The 12,517-nt window shown below is 42.7% G+C and overlaps 1 protein-coding gene across 1 annotated transcript in view; it reads left to right on the top strand.

The window, feature by feature from the left end:
* The window catches only part of MPP4 (MAGUK p55 scaffold protein 4), a gene marked incomplete at its 5' end in the record, with an annotated part of 30,599 nt that extends 18,094 nt beyond the window's left edge, over positions 1 to 12,505 (top strand). Inside the window, 8 exons of the mRNA XM_080669054.1 lie at positions 1,119 to 1,133; positions 2,492 to 2,533; positions 4,154 to 4,303; positions 5,713 to 5,793; positions 7,861 to 7,954; positions 8,343 to 8,451; positions 10,057 to 10,191; positions 11,965 to 12,505. Of these exons, the coding sequence (XP_080525180.1) occupies positions 1,119 to 1,133; positions 2,492 to 2,533; positions 4,154 to 4,303; positions 5,713 to 5,793; positions 7,861 to 7,954; positions 8,343 to 8,451; positions 10,057 to 10,191; positions 11,965 to 12,156 (818 nt within the window). The 3' untranslated portion in view covers positions 12,157 to 12,505. The remainder of the gene's footprint in view (positions 1 to 1,118; positions 1,134 to 2,491; positions 2,534 to 4,153; positions 4,304 to 5,712; positions 5,794 to 7,860; positions 7,955 to 8,342; positions 8,452 to 10,056; positions 10,192 to 11,964) is intronic.
* Positions 12,506 to 12,517: the final 12 nt, after the last annotated feature.

Raw genomic sequence — 12,517 nt, 5'->3', positions numbered from 1 at the left:
TAGAGCTGGTGCCGTCCATGACACCGTCCTGCACAATGCTTTGAATTTCCTGCTGAACGAAACTCATCACAAATACGCGGGAAGTTCTTGGGTACACAATAGGGAGGTAAGTTCTCACCAGACGAACACGGAGAGCTGGTGGCTTGGAAGACAGTCACCATGGAGAGAGACGTTTGAACAGAAAAAAGACACGGCCTTGCAATTGCTGAAAATCAATCAATTCCACACACTGTGTATATAGCACACTGATAGCAGATAACCTGGATGGCGAGCGATGGGTACCGAATCCGTTATTTTCTTTAAGGTGTGATTTGTTATTACTGATGGTACATGATATCATCAAGTGTCTGTCCCTCAAAATAATGTTGACATCATTAATAGCAACAGAGACCCCTCCGAATATCTTTAAAAAACTGGCCGCCTTCTGGGGCCTGTGAGCATTACTCTTTCAAGTGTGTGCTTCTCATTTTCTCCCTTTCATCATCTATAACTGCTTTGGCATATCACCCCTAACTCACTTAAGGCGAGTTCTCTTCCTCTTACCGTACTCAAGGACATGTTTGCTCGGCTTCGCCTGTCTTCAGGGGCCAGCTGGAGATGGGAGGGGTGGGCCAGGGAAGGGTGAGGAAGGAGGACGCTCAGGCTCCCCCGGGGCAGCGCCTGCCCCAGGCCTGGTCCCAGGCCCCTGCCCACTTCCTCCACTTCCTGGCTTCCCAGGCTGCAGCCCAGCGGCCTCTTGGGGAGGGGGAGAGCGGAGGCTCAAATCAGTTGCCTTTCTATAATTTCTCTCTCTCAAGCCTCATTCCATGCCAAGTAGAGAGGAGTTTTCATGGATAAAAAGCCTTCAGGGAGAGTCCAGATAAGCAACTTGCAGAAAAAGCTACTGTGCCCCCAGCAGCAGGGTCATGCCAATGGCTCTGGGTCGGGCGGGGGGTGGGGGGGGGTGGGAGGGTAGGGGTAAGGTTGTTGTTCGCCCCGCCAGGACTCCCAGCTTCTCTAAGGGGGACGTGACTGCCTCGCTTTGTCCTTTGTCTTTATTTGATGGCTGCTTGATCTCAAAGGCTTAACTTTTTCATGTTCATTTATTTATTTATTTTTACACTTCCTCAAATGTCCAGAGGAACTCTCAGAAGGTAACTGTTTTTATTTCCTGGGTAAGCCAAATAAAGCTATGTTTAAGGTCTTTCAGTGCCTCAAAGTGAATACCTGACAGAATACATTTTAAGATACATGGTATTTTAAGGCTGAAATATTCAATTTCATAGAAAATATTTAAAAATAAACAATGAAAGAAATTCAGCTTGATGAATATATCTCTAAGTAAACATTTCCTTTTAAACTTACTGACATATTTCAGTTAGAAAAATATGCTTACTTACCAGAGATGGAATCCATATTGGTGTGTTTTCCTTATATTTTAAAATGTGTGTTTTTTTAAGAAAACAGAGGTTAAGAGAAAAAGCTTGTATGTGTCAGTTCATTCTATGAACAAATGCTCTTTATGTACTTTTTCAATGATCAGAACAGAGTTGTGTAAGGGATGAGAAACAGATGTTAGTAAAAAGTAACTGGAAATGACATTTCTGTAGTATTTCTTTCTGGAGTTTATAACAATTTTACTGAGACCCCAGGGGAAGCAGAGGCAGGAGTTTCAGGGCCACTGGACAGTTTTCCTCCCTTTTTGCCTTTCCCATTCTTGGACAGTCAGAAGTAATTGGCAGCTGTAGAGAAAATACTAACTATACAGAATGAGTCATTTAATAATTCTATATAATAAAAGGCTAATATGCAAATTGTCCCCTTGGGAGTTCGAGCAGGCATTCGATCGCTCACTATGACATGTGCTGACCACCAGGGGTGGCATTGAACATAGCAGGCAACTAGCAGCAACAGCGGGGTGCTGAGGGAGTGAGGGAAGGAGGAGGCAGGGAGGCCGGAAGGCAGAGAACCTGATTGGCCTTGATCGCTGGCCAGGCCTAGGGACCCTACCTGTGCACAAATTTTGTGCACCGGGTCTCTAGTGGAGAAGATAAAAACCCATCTCTAACAAAGAGGTTACTTACAGGACCTGAAGAAATCAATAGCTACAAGTTAAAGCCAAAGCCAGTTAGTTATCTGTGTGTGTGTTTTTAATCAGTTTATTTTGGGCATGTTTAAGAATATATGCCCAATTTTTATATGTTTTTACAATGACTCAATATCTTTCTTATAACTTTACATAAGCCTAAAATTGGTTCCTGTTCCCAACCATACGAGACAGACAATATAAAGTGTACTGCTAAAATTCTGAAGGGTGTCTCCATGTAGTCTGGTACACAGGATAGGATGGAAAGTGCTTAGGACATTCTTCAGGAAGTCACTCAAGGCTAAGACAGCGGTGCTGCCATCGGCTGAAATAGTATCACTGAAGATTTGCAGAGAATTGCATGCCTCTAAGTAAACTTCTCCTCCTTCCCCATGTATTCCACTCCTGCCGCTCTCTGTGTCCCAGACAAGGAGGAGTTCGTTGGCTACGGTCAGAAGTTCTTTATCGGTAGGTTTGGATGAATCAGAGGTGGGTCTTGGCCACTTCCTAAGTTACATTCATACCTGACAACCTTCTGATAGCTTGTTTTGCTGATGGACATTTCCAACCTCGTTCCTTGTTCTGGTTTCCCTCTATCTTTTGTGTGTGTGTGTCTGTGTGTGTGTCTGTATTCTGATGTGTTGACCATTCGTTGTTATTCATCTGGTTTCCAGTGGGTATTTCTTAATTATTTACTCAATATAAATCTTTTGTATTCTGCCAGACTGTCCCACAGGTGCTCTTCAGTGATACAATAAGTAAATGTATTGAGGATAATAAGAGCTGTTTTGTTTTGTTTTTGTTAGAGAAAGGAGTTACACATGTGGAAGAATTGGGGGATGGGGAGGTGGGGGGCTGTGGGGGGTGGGGTGGTGGGGAGGGCCGGGCATGCTAAGATAAATCCTATAGTGCTGAATTGGCCTTGAAGGTATTGGTGTGAATTCATGCTTTTCAACATATATAGATGCAAATATGGATGTGTGTGTGTGTGTGTGTGTGTGTGTGTGTGTGTGTGTGTGTGATATATATATATAGTCCCCAGCTCTATCTACTGAGAGGGCCTGGGAGCAGCTTTGGCACTACCAGAAAGCCCCGTGGTCCAGTGGGCAGAATAGGCAGGATTCCAGGAGTCTGCAAATCATGACTGAAATGTCCAACTCTGCCACTGGACACACGTTGTGAGCAACCTCCAAACCTGTCTGTGTCTGTTTCCATGTGGAGGATGTGAGTCATAAGCCTGCTCCACTGTTTCTACCCTGGCCCGAGCCACCAGCCCCCCTCATCTGGGAGTAGCCCCCAAACTGCTGCCCCCCGACCCTATGCCGCCTCGGCCTACAGTTTACATCCCGCCTTCATTCAGCAACCAGAGGAATTCTTCCAACATAAACCAAATCATGTCACACCCGCCTCGTGACCATCCAGTGACTTCCCACCACTTTGACCACAATCCAACGTGGGACCGAGGCCCTGTGGTCGCCCCAGCTTCCTCTCCAGCCCACTTCCTACCACAGTCCCTACTGCTCACTGCCCACGGCCACACAAGCTCCATGCTCTTCCTCAAGCGCTTCAAGCCCGCTCCTTTCTCTGCACCTTTGCAGTTGCTGTTCCTCAGCCGGGTCTGCTCTTCCCCCCAGATGCCTCCTTAACTGGCTCCATTACTTCATCCGGACACCTGCTCAGTGTCCACGTTTCGGACACTGGATTGAACCGCCTACCCGAAGAAGCACCTTGTCAACTCTCTACCCACCCACCCTCCTCCTAAGCACTCACTTTTGTTGTTGATTTTTGTCCCTCCTCCTCCCTGAAGTGTAAATTGCGTGAGGAAAGGGCCTGGGTTTAGTTGGCCATTATCTGAGCAGCACCTGTACAATGCCTGGCACAGAGTGGGCGCTGGGTGGGTGCCACTTAGCGGTGACGTCTGGGCATCTTGTTATTTTGCCTCCCTATCGCTTCCTCTCTCCTACCGCCAGGCAGGCCTGGCTCTGCTCCTTAGCACGTTAGATCGCAGTCGCTGCGTGTCCACCAGGTTGGACGCTGGAAGGGGCCTCTCCTGCCTGGGCCTCACGTTCTGTGCCTTTCCCCTCGCAGCCGGTTTCCGCCGCAGCATGCGCCTCTGTCGCAGGAAGTCTCTCCTGCCCGCCCTGTGCTGCCCCAGCCGCTGCCACAGGGCCCCTTACGAGGAGGTGGTGAGGCACCAGCGGCGCCCCTCGGACAAGCACCGCCTCATCGTGCTCGTGGGTACGTCCCATCCCCCATCCGGGCAGGCCGTCTCTCCTCCACAGTGAGGTCTCCCTTCTCACTCCGTGGCCTTGCTGGGAGCGGTGGGCAAAGCAGAACTCTCTAGGGGCTGCCATAGGGACGGCGTAAAAAATAAAGCCTGTTTTATGAGCGCGTGTTTATAGATAAACCCCTCATGTATCATGCTTTTATTGTCTATAGTTGAATGTCACATGCTGTCTTGTATTTGAACTTGTAGAATAACAGGTTGTATCGTGATAAGACCATAACTGAGATTTTTTTTTTTTGCCTGATTAGAATTTGTTCTCTAAGCATAAATGACTGTTCTCCCAGACGGGATCATTAGTCTGTATAAGAAAAAAAAATTCTTAAGATCCATTTTTATTTATTTTTTTAAACTATATTTTATTGATTTTTTACAGAGAGGAAGGGAGAGGGATAGAGAATTAGAAACATCGATAAGAGAGAAACATCGATCAGCTGCCTCCCGCACACCTCCTACTGGGGATGTGCCCGCAACCAAGGTACATGCCCTTGACCGGAATCGAACCTGGGACCCTTCAGTCCGCAGGCCTATACGCTATCCATTGGGCCAAACCGGTTAGGGCCTTAAGTTCCATTTTTAAAAGAAATTTGTAACCATCTCCTTTAAGGGACAAAAACTCCTGGACCATATCATTGGAGCTAAACAACAAGGCACATAGTGCGGATCGACCTTTTGTGGCCCAGACCTCCGCCAGGCGGTCCCTGCAGCAGCAGTAACCTGTCTTGCTGCCGCCTTCTCTGTGATCAGGGCCGGTCCCTGCAGGGCAAACAAGATGGCTTACAGCCAGGACCAGCTGCGGAGTGTGCAGCGCACAGTGCAAAAGGGGACTGCAAGGCCCCTTATTCAAAAGTCACTAGGGATTTACTGCAGCAAAAGCGGAGCATTTAACCAAGTGCAGTCCCCGCAGCATGGGCCCTGCGCAAGGCACGGCTCTGTGCGCAGGCGGTCAGCCCTGCCTCCAGTGGTGGCACGTGGGGTGTTGACTCCCCTGCCTGCCGGGAAAAGTGCCCCTGACTTCTGTCAGTCACTGGACCGCTCGCTGTGGAGCCTGGTTTCTGGGCTGTGAGTCGGCAGAAACCTCATTTGAAGAGGAAAGACAGATGCTCTGAAATGAGGTAGAGCCTTCGCACAGGGTCCAACATTAGACGAGGTTTGCTGGGCTGACAGATTCCCGCAGCTCCCCCCCTCATTTCTGCATGTTGAAGATGTGGATTCCTCTGGGGCTGCTCCAGTTCATGGAAGCGCTGTCATTCCCCTGAGAACATTGCTCTCAGGTTTCTTCAGTGGAAGACTGACGTGGTGATTTCACCACATCCCTGTCCTTGCCACATCTGATGAGCTCTGTCTGTGACTGTTTGTGTAGGGCCTTCTGGTGTTGGAGTGAATGAACTGAGAAGACAGCTCATTGAAGTTAATCCTGACCATTTTCAGAGTGCTGTGCCGCGTATGTTTCGTTTCTCTTTCATCGCAGTTCATGTTTTGGTAAAAATTTCTTTGCGTCTGCAGATGCACCGAGCTCACTTAGTTATGTCATATGCTCTTTGTTGTAAAAATATAAGACACAAAGGCTAGTTCTTAAAATTTCTAACTGTACTTATTTTAATAGAGGGAAATGAATTACTAACTAGGCTTTTAAAAGGTGACTGTCTTTTGTCCATTTTTAACAGTAATATAAATGACTTTTCAGGACCACTGATATTTAGCAATAGTAACTACCATTTAATAGACAGAGACAGCAGGGGGGTGAGAGCATGTATGGGAGTGGGGTGGGGGGGCAATGGGGGCTATGGACACATATGTAATACCTTAATCAATAAAAAAAATTTTTGAAAAAAAAATAGTAACTACCATTTATTCAGTACTTGCTACCTTCCTGGCACTGTGCTTGACTCTTATTTGCCTTTTTATTAAAATGTAGAATATATGCACATATAATGCTATGTAACTGTAAGTGTGATTATACCATACATTGTGGGAAGAGCTTGTGGGTGCTTCCCCTTCAACCATGCAAGACAGAGGAACTTAGGGAAACCACTTAAAGAGCTTAATATGGGTTTCCTGCAGTTTAGGTGTCAAACTGAACCTAAAACTATCTAAAGGATAGAGCTTGGGGGAAGTGACCAATGGCTGAGGTTTTGGAAGCAGCTGCCCTTTTAGAGTCTGTCACAGTAAAAAGTGTTGTGATGTTTCCCAAGGACCAGATGTAGGTGGATAATGTGGGAGAGCGACCCCTGGGTTGTCTTAGTTTTGCCAAAGAGGAAGTCTTGGTAGAAAGAGGCCAAAAGGGGACCCCAGATACTTCAGGGTGTGGAGGAAATCACAAATGACTGGCTGGAATAGAGGTGGATTTGAGATACTCAGTACACGTTAGTTGAATACATGGATGAGCAGACAATGAGTCACTTTCAGGTATTCAGTGGACTCCTATGTTCCATACCAGATGCTCTTTAAGTTGAAGACTCTGTAATCAAAGTGCTTATATCAACCAATCAGACTGAATTCAGACTCCACTGACCTCTCCCTTTTGGAGATCCCTAATCACCATTCCCCACAGACTGCGGACTGTCCTTGGCTTTCTCCATTTCAAATCTGAGACACTCTGGTGCAGTAGAAAAGATTAATCTAGGAGGAGTCAGAACACCTAGGTTCTTGTTCTCAACTTTGCTTTTTATTAGTCTATGTATGTGAGCAAGTTAGTTACTCTCTAAAATCTTCAGTTAGCTATGGTAATAGCATTTCACCTAGCTAGGAGTGTGAGGGGTGACATGAGATCTGTGAAGTGCACTATATAAACAACATATTGCTGATATTGCTACGTGAGAGGTATATTAGGGCTCATACATAATTCACTGGTGCTTATTTAGAAGTTAGATCAGGTGTTCCCTTAGGGCAGTGGTTCTCAACCTTTCTAATGCCGCGACCCTTTAATACAGTTCCTCGTGTTGTGGTGACCCCCAACCATAAAATTATTTTCATTGTTACTTCATAACTGTAATTTTGCTACTGTTAATGAATCGTAACGTAAATATCTGTGTTTTCCGATGGTCTTAGGCTCTACAGCAGTGGTTCTCAACCTGTGGGTCGGGACCCACAGGTTGAGAACCACTAGCAGGGTCGCTTAAGACCATCGGAAAACACAGATATTTACATTACGATTCAAAACAGTAGCAAAATTACAGTTATGAAGTAACAACGAAAATAATTTTATGGTTGGGGGTCACCACAACACGAGGAACTGTATTAAAGGGTCGCGGCATTAGAAAGGTTAAGAACCACTGCCTTAGGGTATCCCTATCCTGGCTTAAAACCTGATATATTCTTGTCCACACCATGAGCATTAAATAAAGGTTTACAGATTAAATAATTTTGATATCAGAACTACTTTATCACCAAGTCAGACTTCTTTTTGGATCTAGTATTTTGTCTACATACTTACATATTCATTCACTTATTTTGTAATGAATCAAAACATTTTGAAGACTCTAAAATCTTTAAAATTTCTTTTTGACAGATACTACTCGTTCCAAAAAGAGTTATGAAGTAGATGGACGTGAGTATCACTATGTGTCAAAGGAAACATTTGAAAGCCTCATGTATAGTCACAGGTAAGCTAGATGTTTAGAATATGATTCTCACCTCCGCTTGTTTTACATTCAAATTAGAGTCTCTATTTTATGCACTGCTCGAAGCTTCTGAGGAAACTGATTTTTGTTCCTGAAGAATTAACCAAAGAATGTAAATTGGTATACTAGTAAACCAGCCACTGGGCTCTGAAAGGGAGCAGAATAGAAGTGCAAATTTTAGAGAATTTGGAAAATTCATTAAGTCCTAGATCTCCAAATATTTTTTTCTCCTGTCAAATGTCCACTAATTGTTTTTGTGCTAGCAAAGTTCAGTATTTTATTCCATTCTGTTGGAGTTTATCTTCATGTTACTACTACTAATATCTTACCTGTAGAAAGAGTTCTTGTTTTCTTTGTCCCACCCTTGCAGGATGCTCGAGTATGGTGAGTACAAAGGCCACTTCTATGGCACCAGCGTGGATGCTGTTCAAGCCGTCCTCAATGAAGGGAAGATCTGCGTCATGGACTTAGAGCCTCAGGTGGGTCTGTGGTGGAATGATTCCCATCTTCCCAAAGTAATGAACGCATGCCATTCATTCTGGGCACCTGCTATAGGTTTTGTTCTGTTACTGTTGGCCTTTTAAGGATAAGACTACTTCCCATATCTAAGGGCCAGGATCTTACATAAAGAATCAATTGTCACCCTAGTTGGTTTGGCTCAGTGGATAGAGCATCTGCCTGCAGACTGAAGGGTCCCAGGTTCAATTCCAGCCAAGGGCACATACCTGGGTGGTGAGCTCGATCCCCAGTAGGGGGTGTGCAGGAGGCAGCTGATCAATGATTCTCTCTCATCGTTGATGTTCCTATCTCTCTCCCCCTCTCCCTTCCTCTCTAAAATCAATAAAAAATATTTAAAAAAAGAACCAACTGCCAGTAGCTTATGTATAGTTGAGAAATAAATTTACTTTCTCAGATACAAAACCAAAGCTTAAGAGGTGGTCATAAAGAAAACTTAGAATCTTGCTTTGACCTTAATTACAAAGGCATCAAGGTTACTTCGTAGAAGGAATAAGATGTTGCTTTACACAAGAAGGTGAGGTCCCTATGTTGTTATATCTATAGCTACCTCCTCAAGACTATATGTGGAATGGAGCAGGAGAGAGCAAGTTGAGGTAAGATAAAGAACATACAGTGTGTAGGCCCAATTTTTATGATACTTGTCTTTTCTTTCCTTTTTCTGTAGTCCTTTAAAAGTATACCTGTGTGCTAAAGAGAATCAGGGGACGATAGATTTGTTCTTATGAGGCTCAAAGCTGATCGTCAGTGTGATGTCAGTAGTACCAAAGGCAAGAGGAAAGGGCAGTGAGGATGAAACAGAGCTGATCCTCCTGGAGAGTTTCTGTCTTTGTCTTTGTCTCGTGAGATCATGTATAGAATCCTATTCTTGACTTTCAATAAGATGTCATGGCTAGTGAGAGGAAGAGTCAGGATTTAAAGTAAATTTTTATTCTAGAATCCTATCTCTTGATTATTGTTTTTTAAATAGTTTTTTTTTTTATTGATTTCACAGAGGAAGGGGAAGGGATCGAGAGATAGAAACATCAATGATGAGAGAGAATCATTGATTGGCTACCTCCTGCACACCCCCTACTGGGGGCGGTGATCGAGCCCACAACCTGGGCATGTGTCCTTGGCTGGAATCAAACCTGGGACCCTTCATTCCGCAGGCCAACGCTCTATCCACTGAGCCAAACCAGCTAGGGCTCTCTTGATTATTAAAATGTTTGTAGATTTGAGAACTTGGGGGCACATGAGAATATACTCTGGCTAAAAATAATTGCTAATTTCTGGTCTGAGAAATTTTGAGAACATTCATGTTGACTCTAGGAAATTAGGACTTGTGTGTGTTTTAAATCTTCACCCAAGGCTATGTTTTTTATTGATGAGAGAGAGAGAGAAAGAAAGAGAGAGAGAAGCATTGATTGGTTGTTCTGACCAGGGATTGACCCCCCAACCTGGGTATGTGCCCTGATGAGGAATGGAACCCATCACCTTCTGGTGTATGAGATGATGCTCCAACCAACTGGGCCACACTGACTAGGATAGGACTTCAGTTTTTAAATGTGCACTTAATTTCTGTGTAGGGCATTCAAGTGGCTCGAACCCATGAATTGAAGCCCTATGTCATATTTATAAAGCCATCTAACCTGAATTGTATGAAGCAATCTCGAAAAAACGCCAAGATCATTACAGACTACTTTGTGGACATGAAATTCAAGGTAAATCACTGTACTGTCTCCATGGCCTCCTTATGTTAAGGAATATAACTTCTGTTTTGTTTCTAATGAATAATGCCGTATGATTTATCTTTCTTGGACATCATTTATAAGTGTTAAAGTTTAATAACTGTTATAATGCTACTCTTGTTTTTTCTTACTTTTTTTGGAGGGGGGAGTGTCTAGCTTAACCCTTCAAACCACAGTTTGCAAAGCCATATAGAAACTGGGTGTGCACAAGCTTGATATCTGTATTTAAAATGAATTATTTTATAAAAACATTTGGGAGTTTACTTCTTAAATGCTTTAGTGAATATATCTCATCTGTAATGAGGCATCTTTACATGAAAATTTTTATTAATGAAGATGGTAATAATAGAAGGGCCAAGCCAGGTGGGATTAATCAGTGAACTTTTCCTAGGATTGCTGATTTTCCCTCACAACCCCAGTTTTTAAAAGTAAATCTACTTTAAATATTTTAAGTCATGGCATATACTCAGCAAGGTGTATAAGTCTTAGGTGTACAGCTCAATGAATTTTTACATGTCTATGCACCCAGATGGCCATCGTCTCGATCAAGATATTACTTCTTCCACTTCTTTTTGTGTGTGTGGTAAAAAAAAAACATGTAACATAAAACATAAAACTTACCATCTCAACCATTTTAAGGGTATAGTTCAGTAGTGTTAAGTTTATTCACATTGTGAAAAAGATCGCCAGAACTGTTTTGTCTTGCAAAACTGAAATTAAACATATGAAATGCGTCATGAATTTGCACGCCATCCTTTACACAGGGACCATACGAATGCCTGTATCATTCTAATTATAGTGTATATGTTGCCTAAGTGAGCATAGGTATCTTTATATTATCCTTTATCTCTCATTATTTTTATCTTCTTTTATTTCAATGACTTCTGTATGGAAGTCTGATTCTCCAGTTTGCATTTCAGACAGTGGAGTCCATGGATATAGTCTCTGAGTCTAATGGGCATTTAAAACTGTGTTCTCTCTCATTTTTATGACAATGTAGACAAATTAACAAAATTATTAATTATATATATAAATTATTTCTGGATCATGTGTATGATCACCTTGCAAAGGAGTACTGCCACAAGATTTCAGTGTCTGCATTTATATGTGTGTTTATTAATGTGTGTATTGACAACAAGTTGTTCTATTTTAATTGTTGTGGACAAATTAGAAAACAGAAATGAACTTAATGCATTAGTGTCAAGTGAAAGCCAAATAACCTTCACGGAATGAACATTTCACAATAGTAGAAACAGACAATATTATAGGTGAATTAAGTCATCATGTAGCAAAGTGTAATTTAGGTATGCCTATTCAATAGAACCATCTTACCATCCTCATGCTGAAAGTGACCATTTTGTATCTACAAAATAACACCATTCTTATTAATGTTTATTTAAAATTTATGTTTAAGTTATATTTGATTGGTAAACATTTTTGTTTTATGTTGTATATGGTTTGAGCGCTCCAGATGTTTAGATAATAGGATAATTTAAGTCTAAATGAGAACTTGAGAGGATTGGTCTGTCTACAAACCATCATTCAATTTTGGAAAACCTTGACCAGGGAAACATTAGTAAGACTAAAAAAAGAATAATATGTTTTTTGGTTTAAAATAGAGGGCACTTATTTGACCTAATTTTTAAAAAATAGTTCGCATCTGAATGTAACAGCGTAACAAACTGCTATCATCTCTACTCCTCTCGTTGAGTTTGTACTATCCGCATTCTTTCACTTCCCCTGAAGGATGAAGACCTACAAGAGATGGAGGATTTAGCCCAAAAAATGGAGACTCAGTTTGGCCAGTTTTTTGATCACGTGATTGTGAATGACATCTTGCAAGATGCATGTGCCCAGTTGGTGTCTGCAGTTCAGAAGGCTCAGGAGGAGCCTCAGTGGGTACCAGCCACGTGGGTTTCCTCTGAGACTGGGTCTTAAAGGCTTCTGCTTCGTGCTGGAGTTTTAACAACGTTTGTCTGTTTCAGCTCTGGAGTAACAGCTGCTGCCTGAAGCAGCAGTATTTGCCCTGTTATAATATGTGCAACTTTTAAAGTCCTGCAGTTTGTTAATTAATCTTACTTGAAAAAATGTTTGCATTGTATGGTTATGTAGTTACCTGTTCGGCTTTTAGAAAAAAATTGTTTGCTTTTACCTTCTATACAGCAGTTGGTAGGGATATGAACGAAGTCGAGTGACTGATATGAGAACCTGTTACAGTTTTCATATGGTCGTTGTACAGTTCAGATAAAAAGCGCTTTCCTAAATAAAGTAAGTAGTATTTAATTTCAGAAACTGCTTT

Source organism: Plecotus auritus (assembly GCF_963455305.1).
Source record: "Plecotus auritus genome assembly, chromosome: 5".
Classification (NCBI taxonomy): Eukaryota; Metazoa; Chordata; class Mammalia; order Chiroptera; family Vespertilionidae; genus Plecotus; species Plecotus auritus.
Note: the sequence above shows the minus strand (reverse complement) of the source record. Positions and strands in the feature narration are given on the sequence as shown.